Source organism: Monodon monoceros, unplaced genomic scaffold (genome assembly GCF_005190385.1).
Source record: "Monodon monoceros isolate NGI ecotype Baffin Bay Population unplaced genomic scaffold, NGI_Narwhal_1 Super_Scaffold_14, whole genome shotgun sequence".
NCBI lineage: Eukaryota > Metazoa > Chordata > Mammalia > Artiodactyla > Monodontidae > Monodon > Monodon monoceros.
In genome coordinates this window covers 58,605,831-58,631,086 of record NW_021703770.1, presented here as the reverse complement: position 1 = coordinate 58,631,086, position 25,256 = coordinate 58,605,831, and the positions used below count along the sequence as shown (strand labels likewise).

The 25,256-nt window shown below is 37.4% G+C and overlaps 1 protein-coding gene across 4 annotated transcripts; it reads right to left on the bottom strand.

Moving 5' to 3' along the window:
* Positions 1–6,649: 6,649 nt before the first annotated feature.
* Positions 6,650–24,001, bottom strand: ELOC (elongin C). Of its 4 annotated transcripts, none has more exons than XM_029223102.1 (4): positions 23,431–23,605; positions 14,323–14,376; positions 12,270–12,413; positions 6,650–7,397 (listed from the first exon to the last, which is right to left on the bottom strand). In XM_029223102.1, exons 2-4 carry the CDS (start codon positions 14,324–14,326, stop codon positions 7,207–7,209), a joined length of 339 nt encoding a protein of 112 aa, XP_029078935.1. In that variant the 5' UTR covers positions 14,327–14,376; positions 23,431–23,605; the 3' UTR covers positions 6,650–7,206. The 4 variants fall into 4 exon arrangements, with proteins under 4 accessions (XP_029078935.1, XP_029078936.1, XP_029078937.1 ...); XM_029223103.1 differs by lacking the exon at positions 23,431–23,605 and adding an exon at positions 23,970–24,001 and having other exon boundaries at positions 6,976–7,397; XM_029223104.1 differs by having other exon boundaries at positions 6,976–7,397; positions 14,323–14,392; positions 23,431–23,505.
* Positions 24,002–25,256: the final 1,255 nt, after the last annotated feature.

The window sequence follows — 25,256 nt, the reverse complement described above, 5'->3', positions numbered from 1 at the left end:
TCCTTTCTTTAAAGAGTAGTCTTCAATCATAACTTTCTTCTCTGTGGCTATTTATTATATTTTTATATTTTTTTATTTTTTTGCGGTACGCGGGCCGCTCACTGTTGTGGCCTCTCCCGTTGCGGAGCACAGGCTCCGGACACGCAGGCTCAGCGGCCATGGCTCATGGGCCCAGCCGCTCCGCGGCATGTGGGATCTTCCCGGGCCGGGGCACGAACCCGTGTCCCCTGCATTGGCAGGCGGACTCTCAACCACTGCGCCACCAGGGAAGCCCTGTGGCTATTTATTTTGATGTTTAAAAACTTCCAACGGGTACTTTTGAGTATATACCTAGGCCTATACCATGATGGGTCACATGGTTTGACGTTTTGAAGAGCCACCAAACTATTTTCTACAGTAGCTGCACCATTTCACATCTCCACCTGCAAGGCTGAGTTGTAATTTTTACACATCCTGGTCAATATGTTAATGTCCATCTTTTTTATTATAGCTATCTACGGGGTGTGAAATATCATATTGTGGTTTTGATTATCATTTCCCTAATGCCTCATGACTTGGGCAAATTTTCAGGTATTGTTCGTCATTTGTACATCTTCTTTGGAGAAATGTTTGTTCAGAGACTGCTATTATTTTTCATGGGAGAACACCAAGAATCTAGTGCAGCAACAACAATCTTGAACCCAGCTTTCCTGCCTTCGCATTCAGTATTCTCCCCTGCAAATGGCAGACTAGATGATGTGCAGACATCTGCAGTTAGGCTCAGACAAATATTTTATTTCAACGTTAGTTAAGACATAAAACTTAAGGATCCAGTGGAATATGATTGAGGTACTGCCTTTCCACACCAATGAGCTTGTTTCAAGTCAACATTTATAGAACACCTACCATGTTTAAAGCACCCTGCTAGAGACTGGGAGAGACAATGAGATCAACACCCCCTCACAATATGAAATAATTCCCTTCTTTATTCCTGTTTTCTTACAATCTAATTTTTAGAAGATAAGGCAAAAATTGCCATTAGGAAAAGAAGAAAAACAGTTCCATTTAAGAACAATCACATAACTTAAATTGTGGTTTCATTAGCTCTTGGCTTTTTATGACTTTACTATTGCCATTCCACCAGTCAAAGTAACTTCATAGACTCAGCTCTTTAGGAATGTAAGTTTTCATTGGAGAGTTCCTTCAGTATTTAAGGGCGGAATGGTACTTTATCAGGTAGATCATACTCTTCCCGGTAACAGAAAAACTGTCTTTTTTGGGGGGGGGGGGGGCGGGGGCGGGAAACGTGCAGCCCGGCTTGCGAGATCCCAGTTCCACGTCCACGGATTGAACTTGGGCCCCGCAGTGAAAGTGCAGAGCCCTAACCACTGGACTGCCAGCGAATTCCCCAAACTGTCTGTTAATATGATGTTGCAGAGAAACCAAACTGCTGGAGGCACAAGGCTTAAACCTTGTCTACTCTGAACAAAGTAACACAGATGATGTTTTACACTGTAAGGTAGCAATTTTATAAAACCCATTTGAATCACAACTCTGATGCAGCTTTCTTAAATTTGGTTTTGTGACATGTCATGCTCCTGGCATGATTACTGGCTACATGAGAAAGCTACTCTAATTCCTTTAATTATGTATCTTCTTCCTGACCTGGCCTGGCCACTCATCTTTATTCAGTAGGTTTGGATCAAAAACATTCATTGACTGTTGCAAAACATTCAAAGAAAAGCATCTCCCACCACTGAGGCTATTCAAAAGAACATTTATTATAAGCTCTGAAGTCAGTTCCAGAAACATTTTTGAGCAACACTCGCCCTACTAAGGATGATGTTCATTTGGATAGAAATGTTATATACTTTAAAAGGCATTTATTACTTTATAAGCCCATCTCATGCATTAACTCCCTATCCCAATTCCACCATTTCAATATTCTGTATATTATTTATTTCAGTACTCTTAACAAACATCTTTTCTAGATGTACCATTCATAGGGTGTTTCTAGAATCTAAGCACCATGTTTGTTCTAATTTGAACTATGATCTGGATCTAGAATCTCACCATAAATTAGCTTGTGACCTTGGATTACCGTAACTTTTTGTCTTGGATCCTCATTAAAACAAAAAACAAGTATCAAAAAGGAACATATTGGCTGATTCAAATGGTGGCTGTAAGAAACTAAGGAAACATGCATTTTCAAAAACAGCTGAGTGAAATTATGGAAAAACAAAAATTTTCTTCAATGGTCTGAAGAAAATGTACTTTACAATTCAAAATTATACTTGAGATGGATGCACAGATCCTTGAAGTTTTCTAGAGCAGAAATGACACTATACTGATTCAAAAGGAAAATATATTTGATAAGTTTGCATCAACATTTAATACGCCTATAGTTAAAATTCTACTGATGTATTTAAAAAATCCTAACAATTGATCTGGGCCAGTTGGTATGCATAGGCAGAATTAATCACAAGCTTTACTTCATGATGTAAAAGGCGGCTTAAATTAAAATATTTTAGACAATTCTGGTTGAGTAAAAAAACATGAAATTTGAATTTTTCTTATAAGCTGTCATCTTATATATGCTTCTCTAAATAATGAAGCAATAGATGCTATCACCAATAAGGGTGTTAGCATATAAATATATACCTAAATAAAAATAACATTTTTGTATTAAAAATGATGCTAAGCATCGAGTACTATAAAGAGGGGGAAACAAGCCTAATACTGAGGCAACTGTGTCCTATATTAGAATAATAACATAAACACAAAACTTATAGAACAATATGGTGATTAAGACCATGAGTTCTATCTCAAAGCAACATTAAAATTTTCCCAGTTCCAAAGCTTTTGCACAGCAAAGGAAACCATAAACAAAACCAAAAGACAACCCTCAGAATGGGAGAAAATATTTGCAAATGAAGCAACTGACAAAGGATTAATCTCCAAAATTTATAAGCAGCTCATGCAGCTCAATAACAAAAAAACAAACCCAATCCAAAAATGGGCAGAAGACCTTAGACATTTCTCCAAAGAAGATATACAGACTGCCAACAAACACATGAAAGAATGCTCAACTTCATTAATCATTAGAGAAATGCAAATCAAAACTACAATGAGATATCATCTCACACCGGTCAGAATGGCCATCATCAAAAAATCTAGAAACAATAAATGCTGGAGAGGGTGTGGAGAAAAGGGAACACTCTTGCACTGCTGGTGGGAATGTGAATTGGTACAGCCACTATGGAGAACAGTATGGCGGTTCCTTAAAAGACTACAAATAGAACTACCATATGACCCAGCAATCCCACTACTGGGCATATACCTTGAGAAAACCATAATTCAAAGAGTCATGTACCAAAATGTTCATTGCAGCTCTATTTACAATAGCCTGGAGATGGAAACAACCTAAGTGTCCATCATCAGATGAATGGATAAAGAAGATGTGGCACATATATACAATGGAATATTACTCAGCCATAAAAAGAAACGAAATTGAGCTATTTGTAATGAGGTGGATGGACCTAGAGTCTGTCATACAGTGTGAAGTAAGTCAGAGAGAAACAAATACCGTATGCTAACACATATATATGGAATTTAAGAAAAAAAAATGTCACGAACAACCTAGGGGTAAGACAGGAATAAAGACACAGACCTACTAGAGAATGGACTTGAGGATATGGGGAGGGGGAAGGGTGAGCTGTGACAAAGCGAGAGAGAGGCATGGACATATATACGCTACCAAACGTAAAATAGATAGCTAGTGGGAAGCAGCCGCATAGCACAGGGAGATCAGCTCGGTGCTTTGTGACCACCTAGAGGGGTGGGATAGGGAGGGTGGGAGGGAGGGAGACGCAAGAGGGAAGAGATATGGGAACATACGTATAACTGATTCACTTTGTTATAAAGCAGAAACTAACACACCATTGTAAAGCAATTATACTCCAATAAAGATGTAAAAAAAAAAAAATTTTCCCAGTTTAAGAAACATACAGTGTGTGTGTATAGGAAGGGGGGCCGGTGGGCAACTAAGGGAATGTGGAGAAAGGAAACTGAATATTCTATAGGGCATTAAAACAAAAGTCTTCTGTTTTCAGATAAAGAAATATGGAGTAAATAAAGAAAATACATATGTACCTAATTCAGGATAAATACTATATTAGAGCATAAATGAAAACTGAGTTTGCGGTTGACCTGGCATTGCATATACTGGTATGAAAACTGCACATAAATTTCCCTTTGTATCATAAAGTTAATGATGACCATCACTAAAACTGAATTTTCTTTATATAGCAGGCAATAGAAAACAAGTATCTAAATTAATCTAGTTAATGTATTTAGTACTGCTGTGTAATATTTAATGCTTAATCAAAAGTAGCAAAAGCTGAAATTTATAGACTGTTACTTAAAAGATGCAGCAAGAAAGGCATTTTTTCTCATTTATAATTCTTCTAATCTGATCATCTGTAATGTTACAATCTTAGATTTAAGCAATATCCACAATCTTGTTCGTTCATTAAAAAATGTGGTAAACATCACCCTATTGATGTGTAGTCTCCTTAATTTCCTAGAAGTGAAATGAAGAACCAGTCACCTGTTCAAGATAACTTGGCTTATTAGCACAAGATTTTATACTTTTTAACTCTTAGTTTGGTGCTGTGATATACCAAAATACTTCTAGACTAATAAATATTTGTTTAAACCAACAAACCATTAGGTGTAATATATAATATTTAAGAGTTTCTTATTATAGCCTAATAGGAATATAAAGACTTAGCACAAATATGACTAGCCTGGAATTAAATGAGATTTATATATTGCAAATAAAACACCATATATAAAATCAACTGCATCTATTGATTTCCAGATGTGTTTTACCAAACTTAGATATAACTAAACAGAAGCTCAACTTAGCACTGCTAAGTCTAAATACAACCAAGCTTTGTTAATTTGTATGAATTTTCCTCTACACAGATAGGAATTACTAGCTTTAAACACTCTTCAATCTTTAACAGCAACTTTATATAATTTCTCAGAATACCTGCACCATTTTGAAAGAATAATTGATAAATTTAGCAAAACGACCCACAGCTAAGATGACAGCTCCATATATAGCAAGATGTCTCTAAATGTATTTCTCTTTTAACATGAGCTGAATTTACTTATCGTAGATTGTATTCCTCAATATTAACAGCTCTTCAAAAGGAGACTTATCTGCCAATAATAATTGCATGAAAGATAAGCAGTCTAAAAAGCATAAAATAATCTAGACAATACAAAAATGAAATAGTAACTGAATAAAACAAAGGATTTTGTGGTACTATTTTCTGTGCAGAAAAAGTACTGGGTAGATTTGCACATAATTCAAAAACTAAACTAATCACCAAGTGTCAGAAAACTATTTAAGGTCTCAATGCTATATAAAATCATCTCTTAAAATTGAACCAAATAAAAATTCCTGCTATTCAATCATATGGCAAGATGTCCTGAAGCCAATAGTTTCATACATCCTCAGAAAAAGAGAAAATTAAGGCTAAAAAGATCAAACACCAAGTGTTCATCAAACCTTTCAGTCAATAGTCTTTATTAACATGCAAGTATCATTTGCCGCAAGCTATACAGTTTTTCCTAATCTTTCAGTTCTACTTCAATATTTTGAACTTAAGGTAACTTCTGGACCTAACATATAAAGTAACCTACTAAAATGGGTCAAAGTTAAACTGTATTCTAGCTATCACCTTGATCTTTAAGATCACCACTTAGGTTTATAATTGGCATTATTTGTCACCAAGTAGCAGAATATAATTCTAGTACTTGATAATTCTATACTAAAATATGTAACAGTATGTCTTAAGATGTTACTAAAACATATGCAACTAACATTTATATTTAATTGCTTTCAATAACAATGTTAGGTCTTCTAAGAGGAAAAATTACTTTTATTGATCTTGTTTATGGTCTTTGCAGGTTCCAGAAAAACTGGTCCATATTGAACCAGTCTTAAAGAAGTAAGCTGAAGACTTAAATTTATAGACCCTATAATAACAGCTTTGTTTTACTACTAAGATAGAGACAATAATAAACCCAACTCTAGTGCTTCTTTTTCCACGACTAAGCAGAGACGCTCTATTATAGTTCTTCAAACTTTTTTTGTCTTAGTGTAAAAGTTGAATGACCTCTTCTATAAGTTTGAGTTCAGTAGAAGACCCAGATTATGGATATCATATCTAGTGGGACATACTTTAATTAATAGAAGATAATTAATATACTATATCAAAGTGCATTATTAGATTTGCACTGCATCTCTCGTTTTTCTTATTTTATAATATTTCAGTTGAATGGAGGAAGACTGGAATTGTCAGAGAAGTCTTGCTCTTAGGATCTAGATGAAAAAGTTCATAGTGAGTCTTTTAAAACATATTTAAATAATGAGAAGTGTAATCACAACAAGGGACTATGTAAGAATGAATACTGCAAAGGAAACTTTATACAATGGATTGGCCAAGATGCACATGAAACTGAAGTCATGTAGTTTACTTGCTGACCATGTGGCTAAAGTTCAAAAAGTCTCTGCTCCAAAAGCTGTACCTAGTAATCTTCCAAAATTGATTTTAAATAAAGTTCTTAAATTGTAGCAATAAACAAAAAGACAAGATACACTTAAACAATACTGCAGTTTATCAAAAGACACATAAGAAATTTCAACTCTCATGTCTTTGACAGTTATAAAAATCAATATTTTGGCTAAGTTATAAACATGTTTATAATGCAATTATATGCAATTGCATAACTCTAGTAATGCTAATGACAGCTATAAGATCAGAATAGGTTTTTAAAAAAACACTAAAAACATAAAAATATGTAGCCCCATTATTTACCTGTAGAACGTGTTGAATTTATGCCTAAATTTCAGCATTTACTATATCACCACTGCTCTAATTTTAAAAATCACATCCAAAGGATAAGGCAAAACCACCTACGAATTGGCATATTTGTTTATTTCTCAATTTGTGAAAATGTCCTTAATTTGTTGATGTAGCAAACAAATTTCAACTCTGATTGCTATGCAAAAGAACAGAAGATAATCTGCTTTGCAACGAACTTTAAAGTTCAATTGCACACAGGCAACATGCTATATATGAAAAAATTACTAACTGAACTACAGGTATTAAATACTGAAAAAAGTTAACAGTTTATTATAATTTATTTTATTTAACAATCTAGGAAGTTTGCAGCCATCAGCAGTTCCAGTGCAATTTCAGGTGCAATTGGAAATTCAGGAATCTCCGTGGAGCTGTTAGTGTAGCGAACCTTGTAGGTAAAATACATGCATACTTTTGATAGCACATGTGAAGGGATCTCTCTAAAATTGACTTCATTAGTTTCGTTCTCAGCAAATTGACCTGGAAAAGAAAAGGAATTTGTTCGTGATACATGGGCTGACCTGTGTTCCTCCAAAATTCATATGTTTAAGTCCTAACCCCCAATACTTGAATGTGACTATGTTTGGAGATAGTATTAAGGCCCTAATCCAATATGACTGGCATCCCTATCAGAATAGGAGATGAGGCTGCAGGCACACAGAGATAAGACAACAATGGGAAGACACAGGAAGAAGACAGTCATCTACAAGGCAAGGAGAGAGACCTCAGAAGAAACCAACTCTGTCAACACCTTGATCTCTAATTTCCACCCTCCAAAACTGTGAGAAAATAAATTTCTGTTTAAACTATCCAGTCAATGGTAGTTTGTTATGGCAGCCCTAGCAAAACTAATATAATGCAAAAAGGATAAACCCAACTAGCATCAAATGAAATATGTAGATTTCTGAGTAGAAACATAAAAAAAATCTTTATTAAAACGATTCAGTCTAGGGAATCAAGTATTTATAGACCAGCAGGAGCTCTATGCTATGTTGTCATGTAAATATAAATGATAAGTGAAAACACTATCCTTAAAGAATCTTTCCAAGAAAGTAAATGCATTGTGTTCCCCTTTAGTTTTTAAAAATATGGTCATGTTAATGAGCTCTCATAAGCTACTTCCTCCCTTTGTTTAATAACAGTTCATAAACTGTTTTTAGTGATCTCTCAGAATTTCTTTAGCTCTATGATTTCTTTACTATTGGGATAAAATATTTTCTTGTCAGTCTAGCACTAGCACTGTGCACTGAATATAAAAGGCAGAAAAATGTACTTTCTGAGAACGTAGTATTTTAAAAGTTTTCTAGTAATTGTCTATTGGTTGGGGGTAGGATGGGATGCGGAGAAAGGAAAGAAGGATTCAGCAGATAATTCATAGCAATGAGGTAAATTTTTGTTTGCCAATAACGAAAACTCTCTTTCTTAAATGTATGTATGAAATATTACCAATAGGCACTTATTAAGCCTTTGACACTAGACAAACATTAGTGTTTTCTTTAGGTGAAATTCGTATAACAGGTGGGAATATAAATTGGTATAGCCACTATGGAGAACAGTATGGAGGTTCCTTTAAAAACTAAAAATAGAGTTAGCATATGATCTAGCAGTCCCACTCCTGGGCGTATATCCAGAAAAGACGAAAACTCTAATTCGAAAAGATACATGCACCCTTATGTTCATAGCAGCACTACTTACAATAGCCAAGACATGGAAGCAACCTAAATGTCCACTGACAGATGAATGGATAAAGAAGATGTGGTACATCTATATATTGGACTACTACTCAGCCAAAAGAAAAGAAAACAATGCCATTTGCAGCAACATGGATGGACTGAGACACTGTCATACTGAGTGACGTCAGACACATAAAGACAAATATCAGATGATACCGCTTACAAGTGGAATCTAAAAAAAAAGGGTACAAGTGAACTTATTTACAAAACAAGTAGAGTCACGGATGTAGAAAACAAACATGGTTACTGGGTGGGAAAGAGGGGGTGGAATGAATTGGGAGATTGGGACTGACATATATACACTGCTACGTATAAAATAGGTAACTAATGGGAACCTACTGTAGAGCACAGGGAACTCTACTCAATGCCCTGTGGTGACCTAAATGGGAAGGAAACTAAAAAAGAGTGGATATATGTATACGTATGACTGACTCACTTTGCTGTACAGCAAGAAACTAACACAACATTGTAAAGCAACTGTGCTCCAATAAAAATTAATAATAATAAAAAAAAGAAATTCATATAAAAGTCACCAACTTAAGATGTACAATTCAGTGTACATTCACAATGCCGAGCAACCATCCTCTCCATCTGGTTCCAAAACATTTTCGCCACCCCAAATAAAACCCACACCGCAGCCTCTGGAAAACACCAACCTACTTTCCTTCTCTATGTTTTTGGGGGTTTTTTTTGCCACATTGCGCGGCTTGCACAATCTCAGTTCCCTGACCAGGAACTGAACCCAGGCCACAGTGGTGAAAGCACCGAATCCTTAATCACTAGACCACCAGGGAACTCCCCTCTACTTTCTGTCTCTATGGATTTATCTATGCTGGATATTTCATACAAATGGAAGTATACAACAATGTGTGTCTGGCTTCTTTCACTCAGCATAATGTTTTAAGGTGCATCCACCTTGTAGCATGCATCAGTATTTCATTCCCTTTCATGCAAACATTAGTTTGGTGCCGAAAGTTTGATGCTTCAAAGATAAAACTCTTCTTTTTAAATTAAAGGAGATCAGACTTTGCAAAAATCCTTTAATCTCAATTTTTAGTTAAAATTTTGTTGCATCGGGATTTTTCCCCTAAAGTACATCCTAGTTCTGTCCAGTAGAAAAGTCTAAAAGCACTTCAACCCAGGAGCAATGAGTATTGCTAGCACCCACAGTGGGGTATCTAAGTACCATTTTCCATTAAAAAATCAAACCGAAAAAACCCACCCCCCCAAACCCCAGGGCTCTTTAATGAATGGCTGTTTTTAGGATTGAGGAATAATGTACAAAATGAACCTGAGAAATTTTTTTATTACAGAAAGTAGTATAGCTATTCAAGGCTAATAAAACTGTGTCAAAAGGACACAGGAGCCAACCTGATGTGCTCCTTCTGGCATAAAAACGGAGCCGTTTGAGCATCAGTAAGAATGACTGCACCTGACTGAAAAATATCCAATAAAAAGTATATACGCAAACAAAACAAACAAAACAAACACTCTTTACTGTTGGAGGATGCTGAAGAACCAATTCTTTACTCTGAAAAATTGCATGTAAAGGGGAAAAAAAAAAAATCAAGCATTTATCTTTTCTTTCCCGTACAGACTATATTTCAGCATAACCAAATAGTTCTTCTTTATAGGAGAGTTCTAACTAATAAATGCAGAAGAAATTACAGAATTAGAAAATCTCTGTTTTATAATTCCAAATGAAGTATATCTCAGCAATAATCACAGTGAATGCTAAAACTAAATATTATATGAAAGTCTGACTGGGGAATTGCTCATGGACAAATCAGCTTGATAACTCTGGAACCCACTAATCAGTCTTGACATTGCTAAAAGACGTGATACAATAGGACTACAAGAGTTCCACCTATAAAGTATTCTTGCTAGAAAGATAAACTGGATTCTGTTCAAGGCTCTAGAGTTCTAATTATGAATTTACAAGATGAAACATGATTAAGTATAACCTGGATGTGGACATTATACAAATAACTTTGTTTCTAGTAAAATTGATAGTCTGAAAAAAAAAAGCAGGGGAGAGGTTGCAGGGGGACTATCATAGATTTTGCAAGTGAAATAACCTAATGTCAGGAATTTGCTTGAAATACTCTTTTAAAAAAAGTTAGGATAATAGACAAAACAAAACTGGCAAAATGTTGACAACTATTGAAGCTAGTTGATGGGTACAGGAAGGTGTGTTATGCTATTCTCTCCAAGTCTGTGTATGTTCTAAAATCTCCATAGTAAAAAATATAGAAAAGGGATTGCAAAGGATCCGAAATAGCCAAAACAATTTTGAAAAAGAAAAACAAAGTTGGGGGCCTCACACTTCCCAATTTCAAAACTTACTACAAAGCTACAGAATTCAAAACAGCGTGATACTGGTATAACCACAGATACATAGATCAATGGAAAATCGAGAGCCCAAAAATAAACCTACACATCTATGGTCAACTGATTACCAACAGGGATGCCAAGACCATTCAGTATGGTCTCTCTGACAAATAGTAATGGGATGTTCACATGCAAAAGAATGAAGCTGATTCACACTATAGGCAAAAATTAACTTAAAATCAAGAACCTAAATGTAAGTGCTTAAAACACAACTCTTGTAAGAAAACATAAGGTAAATCTTCATGACATTGAATTTGGCAATGCATTTTTAGACAGGACTCCAAAAATCAGAAACAACAAAAGGGAAAATAAATTGGACTTCATCAAAATAAAAAACTTCTGTGCATCAAAAGATACTATCAAGAAAAAACAGCCTACAGAATGAAGAAAATATTTGCAAATCATTTATCTCATAAGGTATAAAGAATTTATAAAGAACTCTTAATAAAGTTCAGAATTTATAAAGAACTTATAAAGTGTCCAGAATTTATAAAGAACTCTTAAACTCAACAACAAAAAGACAAGTCAATTAAAAACTGGGCAACAAAATTGAACAGATATTTGTCAAAAGAAAATATACAAATGACCAGCAAGCACAAGCAGATATATTTAACTTCATCAGTCATTAGGGAATTGCTAAGCAAAATTACAATGAGATACCACTTCACACCACTAAGATGGTTACAATCAGAAAAATGGGAAATAACAAATGTCAGGGAGGATGTGGAGAAACTGGAAGCCTCGTACACAGCTGGCAGGAACGTAAAATGGTTCAGCCACTGTGCAGACAGTTCAGCGTTTCCTCCAAGAGTTAAACACAGAATTACCCTATGCTCCAGAAATTCCAACCCTCAAGAACAATTTTCTTGAGGTAAAATGGGAACAGTAGATATGTGGGAAGCGATAACTTCTATAGGTAAACTTTACATGTAACCAGAAGCAAAAATCACCAGAGTCCTTCTGTGGTGAACTGACCATGGAAACATAGGGATCCTTCCTATTACAAAGTAATCAATTAGGTTTTATTGAAACTATGGTAAATAACTGAAAACAGGAAATAGCAGAAGCCACTTTTTTCCCAATGCAACATAACCATGCAGTAATTAATGTTAGAACAGTTACTGTCTTTCTTTTAATGTTATGAGTCATTTAATTCAGCTTGAAAACACATTCATCAAACATTAAAAAAGTGAGGATATATTAAGAGGAAATAAAGAAATGTACCTACCTGGGCCACTCAACATGGCTTTTATTGTTCCTGATGTTAGCGCATGTTCTCTTTTTACAATAAATTCATGACCATCCGAAGATATCAATTTGACATACATGGCATCAGGGCCCTCACAGCCACCATAGGTTTTCTCTTCTCCATCTAAAGTATGTAGTAGATAATTTTTGAATCACAAAATTTATTAAAAATAAACAGGTTTACCAAGGTTAGTATCTGAATAACTCAGAGCAGAAACATTTCTGGAGAGTAATAGCCACCAAGATTTTAAACTTTTTAACTCCTTATTTTATTATTCTCTAAATATTTTCCAATATCAGAATAAACTTTACATTCAAGGATGTTTACGTTATTTATTTTTATTTTTAATTTTTGGCCACATGGCTTCTGGGATGTTAGTTCCCCAACCAGGGATTGAAAATGGGCCACAGCAGAGAAAGCGCCAATTCCTAACCACTGGACCACCAGGGAACTCCCAAGGATGTTTACTTTAGATGAAAATTTACCGTTATTTTTCATGGAAGTATTAACAATTTGTGAACACAGCAGCACATTTAAATTTGAAGACTAAAAGAAAATATTCAGTAAAACTTTAATTCTATGACCTGAAATACTCATTTTTAAAGTAAGATGCATAGTGTGTTTATGAATAAATGTTCATATGCCATGTGAGCGCAACTTCTGACAAGCCCCATATTCTAAAATTTAGGGCCTTCTTTACTCAGCATTTTACTCTTGATCCATAAAAAAACGATCAAAAAATTTTACTGCCCAGTTTAAATTATTGCATGAATATTGAAACAATGACTACAGACAAATAATCAATCTTTAAAAATTCAAAGTAGAGGTGAGGTAGCTACCAGCTATCCTCAATGCCACCATGCCGGCTTCAGCCACAGGAATTGGCTCAACGTAACTTTCTGAGGGACTATGTATTTTTATACAACCCTTTAAGATCTTTTCTCACATGTATAACTTTACAATTTTGTACCGACAGAATTTTAATTTTTATGGTACCAATATCTGAAAGAAAATATCTTAAGGCTTATTCTAAAAACTTAGGAAGACTTAGCGAGAAGTACAGAGGATGAAGCTGAAGTACTGTTCAGTTACAAACATCCATTTACTCATTCATTTGTCATTAATTTAGAAATTCCTAAAACTGAGATTAACAAATATCAAAGTCACTTATGTACTACCACTGCCAAAAATGTTTAACCTGAATCTAATGAGGAGGAAATACTCAGACAAATCTAAATTTAAATGAGTCATGAAAGACCTCACTCCTCACCCAATCCCAAAAGTAGGGAACTGTTTAAAGAACGCAAAAGAGATAAATTAATGCAATAAGTAAATCCTTGATTGGACCCTGGATTTAAAAATAATAAACCCACTGTAAAGAACACTATTGAAAAAACTGAAATTCTGAATATGGACTGAATTACGAGATGCATGCTTAAGCATTTAGGTGTGGAGTATTACATGTACAATTAATAAATAGAACAGAAAAAAAAGCTTATGTGTGTTTTTGCGTGTATATGTGGGTATATAAACATACAAACGTATACACGCAGGAAAAGCAAATATGACAAAACGTTAACTAGCGAAGGCTATAGTGTATTATTCTTGCAATTTTTCATAATAAAAAGCTGGGGGACTCATAAAGATGCATGTAACTTCTAATTATAGACTATTCAAGAGTACAGATTTTTAGCAGTTTTTGCCGACCTCTGATAACAAAAATAAAAATTATCAATTATTTAAATTTATACTTCCAGTATTTTTTTTTTTTGGCAAGAGAAACCACCTTCTATGTATGTTGGGAGAGTTTCTAATTTCCTAAGGTACAATAACTAGCAATCACAAATTAAATTTGGCATAATAATGTTACTGATCTGCTTTTCAGAAATATATAATAAACATAAGCTGCTGATTTAAACAACTAATTTCAGTCTACTCTACTTTCTTACTTGCATTCACTGACTTCAAAGGCCTATCTTTGAGAAGAAAGCTTCAACTAATTGAACTACAAAATGACTTTTATATAACTTACCCATTATGTTCTTATGAAATTCTACTTTGAGTCCACAGGAACTTTAGTAGTTTCCTGAAATATAACAATACTGTATTGAGATTAATGCCACAATAACATGTTTTCCCATTATTTTTTAATACGTCCTTGGTGTTACAAGTGCAAGGACTCTCTCTCTCTGCTATGTAAGTTTCCCAGCCACCACAATATGGAACAGTATCAAGTTTCTGAACATCTGAGAGAAGATGATCACCTCCAGGACAGTAAAGTCTAAATACAGATTTTCCCCCCGCCTTTTTAGGGTAACTATTCTGACAACAGTTTAAAAACACATATGTTGTTCCTTAGGAGCTGAACTGAACTTGAAGGAGACACCCTTGGCCTTAATCATCTTTGTATACTATAGCTACTAGACACTGGTAAACATTAAAGCAAGTATCTGCTAAATGAATGACAACATGATAAATCCAAGGATGTGAAGGAGCTTTCCTGTGAATAAAAAAGGTAAGGCTTGCCCTCTTCTTATGTAAGTGTGCACATCTATAATACATTTTACTGTTCCATCCCTTCTGCACAGAGGCTACCAAAGTTCTGAGATTTAACAATGAAGTGTTAAAAAAAATTAATTTTTGAGAAATCTTAAATTTCACGAAAGAAATGACTACCAAAGGAAAAGAGCTCATGTTTTCAGTAATTTGTATTTTAACAGCATTTCTTCGAAGGAGGACTTTTTTATCCGAATATTATTTTTTATGTCATTATCAGAAAAACAGTGTATCCTAATTATCCTGTTCTCTAAGAAATTCCTGACCAATAAACCTATGTAATCCCTCACCTTAAAAAACATCATTGATGTATAGAGAGGCTGAATGCTCCAGGTGTTGACAGAGTCAGGGGAAAAATTAAATGTTAGTCTAGAACACTCCCCAAGCATGTAGGGAGGTATTTAAAGTACCATGGCTAATGTGAGAGAAAGGCAGCAGGGGCAATGTAACGTTTTTACCAACCATTTGAGGGCCTAATGAGTGTAAACATTGCATTAAATGCGTTGCATACATTGTCTTATTTTAAAACAACACTTCCACAGGGGAATTATCATTCCCATTTTAGAGATGAGAAAACATGAGGAGGCTGCTACCTGCTCAAGGCTTCTACAGCTTAAGTGGCAACATGAGAATTTAAACCTGGGTAGGTTTGCTTTAGAGCCCATGCTCCCTTCCATTATTCCATACTGCCATGGTAACAAATTCTGGCTCCTGTTAAAACTTCTTTTCCACTACTGCTGAGAGGTGCTGATATAAATCCTTAGATAGTTATCTCAAATTTAAGAACAGTACTCTGTCATTTTTTGGTCATAGTAGTAAGCAATTAAAAAATTTATCAGTAATTATTATTTTCTTCTGTTCATACTGCTTTGTACTCCTTCTAAAACACAAAAAAAGGAAAAAAATGCTAGAAAAGCTATTAGAAGAAGAATTTCAAGTGCCAACTTTTCTCTGGAAAATCTCCAGAGCAAAACATCCAGGTTGTTTACTTAACTAGCAGTAGCTAGCAACCATGAAAAGTCACACCTTAGAAGCCCTTTGGGTAGCAACAGTTTTTCTACAGACTTCTTAATATAGTAAATCAATTCCATCATTTACACAAGGGTTAAGGTTGGTGGGGGGAGGGAGCTCCCCATCACTAACAAAGAAAGAGTAAATCAACACTAACAATTAGGAGTAAACACTGATTCCTACGTGGAAGTTAAAAAATATTTGAAATATGATTAAATTTGGACTTAACCCACAAATAACCTATACAAATCTAAGTTTGGGGCTATAAAATCTCAGTGTGAACATCTGAACATCTACTCCATAACTGAATTAGGTATATATGAATTAGGTAGGTAGGAGGAAGTGGTTGAACAGTGGGTTGAGAATAGTTCCAGGCAGAAGACATGAACAAAGGCTTGATGTCATTGTGCTTTTAGAGTGTTATATATAAACATTACTTTTTTATAGTTTTCTAATTTTTAGATTTTTATTATCTAACAAATACTTAGAAATTCTAGGTGAGCCTAGGGCCTACACTGAAATCAGTTTTTATCCTAGTATCTTTGAACACCGAAAAGATCTTTAAACAGCCCATCCCTTTTCTGATTTGAAATGTTACCCTTATCATATACTATATTACTACATGGATTTCTAGACTGTATTCTGTTCCATCAATCTGTTTATACCTGACCAATATCCCCACTGTTTTAATTACAATAGTGTGATAAACATCTTTTTGCTAAGGAGTTGGGCAAGTCCACATTTTGTTATTACACATTTCTCATTAGGTCTATTTTTAGGTACTTTACAGTTCCCATTATGAATGGGATCTGTGTTTTCGATTATACTTTCTGAAAGGTTATTGCTGGTGTTTTAACGAAAACCTTTTAAATGCGGTAAGTTGAGCTTGTGTTCCATGATCTTCACAAACTCTTATTAGTTCTAACAGTTTTTCAGCTGACTTGCTTGGATTAGCTAAGTAGATGAGAGCAACAGCTGCAAATCTATTCTTTGTATCTTTTTGCTTTTTTACATTGGTTATTTACCTGGAAAAAATAAGGTTAGATGTCTAACTGACATCACTCACAAAAACACACTACAGTTTAAAGAACCAAATGTAAAAAAAACCCCACTGAACTCTAGAAAAATAGCAGAAGAAAAAATACAAATAGCTCATAGACCTGTATAAAAATGTTTGACCCCAATGGTAATGAGAAAACTAAAACATTAAAACTTGCTAAGAACCAAGTTTTGGAGGGAAGGGGAAATGGGTGATACTAAACAAAAATAGTATATTTATACTTTTGAAATATTATGGGGCAGTGAAAAGGAATAAGTTAAACCTATGTATATAATAACATGGAAATACCAAGATAAACTGTTAATTTTTTAAAAAGCAGATTAGAATGATAGGTACAGGTTGATGTCATTTAAGTAAAATAAGGGATTTCTCACCTATTAACCTCATGTTTTCTGCTGGAAAAAAAAAATATATAAAAATAACCCTGAATAGCCAAAACAATTTTGAGAAAGAAGAACAGAGCTGAAGGTACCATGCTCCCTGATTTCAAATCACTACTACAAGCTACAGTAATCAAGACAGTATGTAAAAAACAGTCACATAGATCAACAGAACAGAACAGAGAGCCCAGAAATAAGCCCACACTTATATGATTAATTAATCTATGACAAAAGAGCCAAGAATATTCAGTGGGAAAAAAGACAGCCTCTTCAATAAATGGTGTTGGGAAAACTGGACAGCTACTGCAAAAGAATCAAACTGAACTACTGTCTCATACTATATATAAAAATAAACTCAAATACTTAAATGTAAGACCTGAAATCGTAAAACTCCTAGAAGAAAACATAGTGCGTTCTCTGACATTGGTCTTAGCAGTATTTTTGGGGATATGCCTCCTCAGGCAAGGGAAACAAAAGCAAAGATAACAAATGGGACTACATCAAACTAAGTAAAAAACTTCTGCACAGCAAACAAAACCATCAACATAATTAAAATGCCACCTACTGAATGGGAGAAGATGTTTGCAAACAATCTGTCTGATAAGGGGTTAATACCCAAAATATATAAAGAACTCATGCAACTCAACATGAAAAAAACCCCAAACAACCCCAATTAAAAAATGAGCAGATGGGCTTCCCTGGTGGCGCAGTGGTTGAGTCCGCCTGCCGATGCAGGGGACACGGGTTCGTGCCCCGGTCCGGGAAGATCCCACATGTCGCGGAGCGGCTGGGCCCGTGAGCCATGGCCGCTGAGCCTGCGCGTCCGGTGCCTGTGCTCCGCAATGGGAGAGGCCACAGCAGTGAGAGGCCCGCATACCGCAAAAAAAAAAAAAAGTGCAGAGGACCTAAATAGACATTTTCCCAAAGAAGACACACAACACACAGACAGCCAACAAATACATGAAAAGATACTCAACATCATTAATCACCAGGGAAATGCAAATTGAAACCACAACGAGATGCCACCTCAGACCTGTCAGAATGGCTATCATCATTTTTGGCAAGGATGTGGAGAAAAGGGAACCCTCACGCAGTGCTGGTGGGACTGTAAATTGGTGCAGCCACTATGGAAAACAGCATGGAAGCACTACCATGGATCCACCATTCCACTTCTGTGTATTTTTTCTAAAGACAACAAGAACACTAATTCAAAAAGATACACACACCCCTACATTCACTGTAGCATTATTTACAATAGTCAAGATATGGAAGCAACCTAAGTGCCCATCGATAGATGAATGGATAAAGATATGATACACACACACATACACACTACAAGATTACTCATATAATGGAATATTACTCAGCCATAAAAAAGAATGAAATCTTGCCATTTGTGACAACATGGGTATTATACTAAGTGAAATAAGTCAGACAGTGAAAGACAAAAACTGCATGATTTCACTTATATGTGGAATCTAAAAACCAAAATGAATGAACAAACACAACAAAACCGAACCACAGACTCACCGATACAGGAGAACAAACCAGTGACTGCCACGGGGGAGGGGGTGGGGGAATGAGTGAAGTAGGCAAGGGAGATTAAGAGGTACAAACTGCCAGTTACAAGTCCTGAGTCATGGGGATGAAATCTACAGCGTGGGGAATATAGTCAATAATACTGTAATATCTCTGTACACTGACAGATGGCACCAGACTTATTGTGGTGATCATTTTGTAATGTATAGAAATATAGAATCACTATGCTGTGCACCTGGAACTAACGCAGTGCTGTGCGTCAATTATACTTCAATTTTTAAAAAAAAATCATAAAAATACGTGTTTGAAAGTACAAATAACTAGGAAACTATGATTTAAAACTGATTTTTAAAAAGAAACAAGTATGTGGAACTAAGCCACTCATGAAGGAAACAATCGTCAGTCAGCCTGATGATTTGTTCTTAACAATATGTAAGAATATGATTAATTTGGAAAACAAAGTAAATTACATTAACCAAAAATTATCTAATGTTTAGGCCTATTTGAAGAGGCAAGAAGAGCGGCTTTGGCCATTAATACAAATTGACAGAAGTTACACAATTCCAGTTTGTAACAAGGCATCAGAATATCTTGCCTAGAATGTGCTTATAGTGTCGCTGAATTTATTTATCTCAGGATGAGATAAAATTCTCATTCTGGCTTATTCAACTTATAACAATGCTCCTATAGTACTTAACTCTTGTGTAGGCAGTTTTAATACTTTTGGCAAAGTAACTCAGTGTCGTTAGAAGTCCATATTTGAATTTCTACTCTGCGCATTTCTATCTTGAGACCCAGATAGGTTAAATGATAAGACTTCTGTTTCTTCATCTCCCAAATGAGGAAATTGGACTCAACTGTGCCTAAAGTCCCTTCCAGCTCTACCATTTCATGACTGAACCCATGTGAAATTCACCCTCCCTCTACAACTGCCCATAACTCCCAATTTCCCATCTTTGTTAAGCAAGAGTCACTCCTACACAGCACACAACTCAAGAGCTCTAGAGTGCTGTGTGATCCCACTGAGGCTGTCTTGTCTGCCTTACCCTTTAACCTACCTAATCTCCCTCTTAGACAATGATCTCTGAACTCCTTTGTTTTGGTCTAAAAAGTATGAACAAGTACTTCACTATATAGTGTGTACCTAATTATAGATTCTACACACAATAAAATAATTAAAAAGAACCTTTAAATGATGGGCTGAAAGTAAACAAATATAAACCCAACCCTGACCTTGCTCCATCCCACTGTGAAGAGTTCATGAAGACTAGCACCATGCGTGCCTCGCAGCCCTTACACCCTTAACTCCTTGCCCTCTCCTCTGATGTAGCTACCCACCCAAATCCCAACCCTGGCCAAACCCAATTCTCCACCGAGCTCAGGCCTCAACCAAAGACTGAATCGGCTGAAGAAAAGTCACAACCATTGTGACTGGTCTCAATTTTAAATTTATGGCCACACACTTTAAACAGATACTTGGTGTCAGACTGATCCTCCTACCTAGTCAACTGGCTTTCCTACTCTGAGAAAATTCACGGCATCTCCTAAACCTCTAACATACCTCTCCTTCCTACCCTGACAACTTCACTTATTTCACCAGCAAAACAGAAACAAGTCACTTCAACTGCCTTATCTTTCCACCTTCATCCTACCTGCATCTATATACCATATACTTCCTGTTTCAAAAGTTGAGTAAAAAATCATCCTTCCTATGCAAGGCCAACCTTTCCAGCTAAGCACAGTGATCCAAGGACTTTGTCCTGCCACAATTCAACATATCAAAATGCTGTAACATCATCACTACCATACACTTCTCTGTAACCCATACTGATCAGACTTTTTAGACCTCTAGTCCATTCAGAGTGCTCTTGTCAAATTTCAACTACTTGGTCACTGGGTCAATTTTTTTTATTATTTTATTTATTCATTTAAAAATATTTATTTATTTATTTGGCTGCACGGGGGTCTTAGTTGCGGCATGCATGTGGGATCTAGCTCTGGACCAGGGATCGAACCCGAGCCCCCTGCATTGGAAGCGCGGAGTCTTGACCACTGGACTGCCAGGGAAGTCCTCTCTGGGTCAATTTTTCATCATCATCTTACTCTTAGGGTTTTACAGTTGACTCCGCCCTCTTTTCTGAAACATTTTCTTCCCTTAGTATTACGGATGCCACACCCTCCTGGCCTTTCTGCTTCTGTCACTGTTTGCTCCTCCTCTGACCCGAGTGCTCCCAGACATCTGCCCTCTTCTCCATTAATACTCTTTACTTGATGTCCTCTGGTCCATAGTTTTAAATATCACATGTAAAATATGACTCCAAGATTACCTCCCTAGCCTGACTTCTCCCCTGAGCAACAGCAGTGGATATCCTACTTGCCTACTGCACAGATTCTGAGCTGTATAAAGTCATCCACCTGGGTACACTCTATACAGAACTCCTGCTTTATTCCTCAGAAACCAGTGCACCTGCCCCAGTCTTCCTCATTCCAGTAAACGGTGCTACTGTTCACCCAGATGCTCGGGCAAAACAGGTGACTCCTCCAAATTGTTTTTCGTTCTGGGGCGAAGGTAAGAACCATTTGGCTCCACCTTCAAATTACATTCCAAATCAGACCACTTCTCACTAACTTCCAACTCTACATCTCTAGTTCAAGCTACCACATGGCAACTGAACTACTACCAGCCTCCTTAGGAGCTGGTTTTTCCACTTTCCTCCAACTCTCAGTTTGCCACTCAGCAATCAGTCATCAACAGCATAAGCCAGGTATCACTCCCCTGCATAAAATCCTCTAATGGCTTCTCATTACAGACAGAACAAGGACTGTAAAGTTCCATCTTATTTACTCCTTGCTAACCACTCTGATCTCATCTCCCATCACTCCTCCTTCATTAACGTCCAGCCACACTGGCCTTCTAAGTATTTTAATAGGTCAAGTTCATTCCTCCCTTAAGGTCTATGCATTTACAATTACTGCTCTCTGAAAAACTCTTCCTTCAGATCTTTATTATTTTAGTCTCCAGGCAAAGCATTAACTCCTCAGAGAGGTAGGTCTTCCTTGATCACTTCCTTTCAAAAGCAGACACCACACCCTAGTCCTCTAACTTAATCTAACTCTAATCTAGATACAGTCTCTTCACATTTATCACCACCTGAAACTGTATTTGCTTATATAATGTATAGCCTCTTTCCTCAAGCTCGGTGAGGGCAGGCCTCATTTAGTACCTAGCATACAAAAGATGCTCAATAAAGAGTTGAGTGAATGGCGCTACTGTTTTCTTAATCACCAAGGCTTGAAATTTTGAGCATCACTGGGTGAGCTTTTTCTGATCTTATTTAATAACGGAACAGTAAACATTTAGGACAGGTTAGCTGAAATGCATTAACACATACCAGTGTAAATACAAAGATTTTCCAGATTATTTTCTAGTACTGAAAAAAATCTACCCAAAAAACCCAAACAAGCAATTTATAAGATATAAATATTACTTTGGAACTTGATATATAGAACTGACTATAACTTCTGACTACAAACTACTGACTATATTACAGAATTACCATAATGTAATGAAACTAGTATCTTCCATTTGAAATAAATTTATATACATATATATTTTTTGGAATGGTAGATAGTTATTAGGTAAATCTCACACTTAAGAAAAAAAAGGACAATCATTTAAAAATTAAGTATGAAGCCAAAATCATCACTGGCAATAAGCACTTAATACCCACGATGACAGGGACCACAGTTGTCTCCTTGCCACTGTACCTCCAAAATGAATGAATCCACGTGTGAACAGTGATATTTCAACATCATGAATTATACCACAATTATAATGTAAACGAGATCCGAGACGTATCATTTTAGTCCACTAAGCAAAAAAGGAAACTAGTTGGGGATCAGAAAGCAAATCTGGCAGTTTGAAAATGAGGTTTTAAAACTCTAAAGGATTGCGGTTGTTTTCCACACTGAAGGCGATGCAGAGTAGAAATGCTCGCACTAATAATTCGAACTCCATAGCTGTATTAAAGAGGTTCCATAAGAGAAACTTAATGGCCACTGTACTTGACACTAGATACCTCCTTTCAGATGAGGCTGGGAGGCAGATGCACGGCAGCCCCAAAACACCAAGTCGGGCAGAGATCACCCAACAAGTTGGTAAACTTCTCGGGGTCTCGCAACTGGGAAGAGCGAAGGCCCTCTTCTAACTAGGGACTGACCCCAAGAAAAGAACGAATCTGAGTGCACCCGGGGAAAGCAAAAAGGGAAAGAGACAGGGCTGCCATGCTCCTAACTCCACCCTGCCCGCGTTTAACCCCGAGGAGGCCCAGTCTCGCCGGCCGTCTCGCCGGCCGCCGCCCCTCCTTCCACCCTTTTCCAAGCCCACCGAGCGGCGCCAGGAAAGGTCCCGCCGCCCGCCTCTCCCCTCCCCCAAACCAAGAGGCGAAGAGGCCAGGGAAGGTTAAGAGCTTCCGTTCTTTCCCCGCCCAAATGGGAAGGGGTGGGAAGTGGGATGGCGAGCGCGCCCACTAGGAGCCTCCCCCGTCCCCCACGCTGGCCCGGAGCTCCGTTCCCACCCCAGCCCGAGACTCACTCGTCAGCCACGCAGCAACCACAGCCACCGCACCGGGTCCACGCGCACCGCCACAGCCCCTACACCAGGGCCGCCCCCCCACCCCCAGCTGCTTGCCGCCGTGGGTTCCGGGGCAGTTGGAGAAATCACTTCCGCTGGGTCACGGACGCTTTCTACGCGCGGGAGATTAGTACCTAGTGAGGCGGGGACTCCCTGAGTCCGTCGCCCGCCAGCGTCTACAGGAAGTGCGCAGCGCCCCCTCCCTTCTCCCACAGGCCAAGCCTAAAAGGACGGTAGTCCCTGGAAAGTCTCAACCAATCCTATTCTGGGTCTTTTGACTCCCAGCATGCAGCGCCGATCCAGATCTGATTTCCGCGGGGACAGCATCCTCAAAGAGGTGCTGGGGGTCGGGGGTGGGGGTGGGGGTGGGGGTGGGGTGGGGTGGGGCGAGGCAGCATTGCATCCTGGGATTTGTAGTTTATCTGGCGGGTAGTGTCGTGTTTGGTTGAGGCAGCACTGCAACCTGGGACTTGTAGTTTCTCATGTCGAATGTTAAGAACCTTGTAATTTTGGAGGTTGTTCCTGACGCTTGTTTGGGGGTACGCGTAGAGGTCGGAGACTATCTGCAGAGAAAAGATTGGATAGTGGGAGTGCGGTTGCTATGCTAACAAGATCGTGCTCTTTATGAAGCAGCTTGTCTTTTGTGAAAAGTTGCAGAGCTTGTTGAAGAGCATCCCAACAGCTCGCGAAATCGCCGGCCTCATTTCCTCTCTTCCCGGTACCTTTCAGTGTTTACTGAAAACTAACCACGCCCCCCACCCCCACTCTGAGGCCTTTCCCCCACCTCCTGCCCCCTCCCAGCCACAGGGTTGCTCAGCTTCTGGATTCTGAAATCACTCACCGAAAGTCCTGCCACCAGTACTCAGTTCTGACACCATCTTTGTCACTCCACGCCCCCTTTGCCCCTCCTTCCTCTCCTCTCTCTCCCGGTCTCTCCCCGGAGCGCTTCCCCCCAACCCCCATCCACCTATCATTTTTACACATCTTACCTCCACTTAAGATGGGGTTATGTCCTGATAAGCCCAGTGGAATTTGAAAATGTCGTAAGTCGAAAATGCATTTAATAGACCTAACATAATTTAGCCTAGCTTATCTTAGAATGTGCTCAGAATGCTTACATTAGCCTGCAGTTGGGCAGAAATCGTCCAATGGAAAGTTTATTTTATAATAAAGTGTTGATTATCTTAGGTAATTTATTGATTACTTGTACTGAAAGTGAAAGACACAGTGGTTGTATAAGTGTATTGGTTGTTTACACTCCTGTTTGGGTGGCTGATTAGGAGCTTCAACGCCGGGGAGAGAGTTTCATACTGCATATTGGTAGCCCAGGAAAAGATTAAAATTTCAAATTGTGTATGGTTTCTACTGAATGCATATAGCTTTGACACCATCGTATAGTCAAGAAATTGTAAATCGAACTATCGTAAATCAGAGCCGTCTTTACTCTCTTTCCCTTGGTGAAATTTAGGCACCCTTCCAGGAAGGGTGAAACAGCTAAATAAAGTTCACCCTCTGTTTGCCGGACTGTGGCATGAAAGGAATGTAGGGCCAAGACTCACCATTGCAAGTTGCTCAACTCCTACTGTTGTGTAACGATGTCCGCAAAAGGAAAACAGATACAGGCGATCCAAAGTTTGTTGACCTAAATAGTGACTTTTGCCTGCAAGACTTTTTTAGTTCATTTGGCAGATAAAAGGTGTTGCAAAAGCAATACCGGACAGACCGTCCTGGGTTAATTTTTCAAAGCCTTTGCAAAAATTATCAAACAAAGTTTTTTGGTTATAATA

Coding starts and splice junctions, on each gene's coding strand:
- ELOC (XM_029223103.1), bottom strand. Junction 7,398..12,269: donor AGCCATGTTGAGTGGCCCAG/GTAGGTACATTT, acceptor TTTCTTTTCCAG/GTCAATTTGCTGAGAACGAA.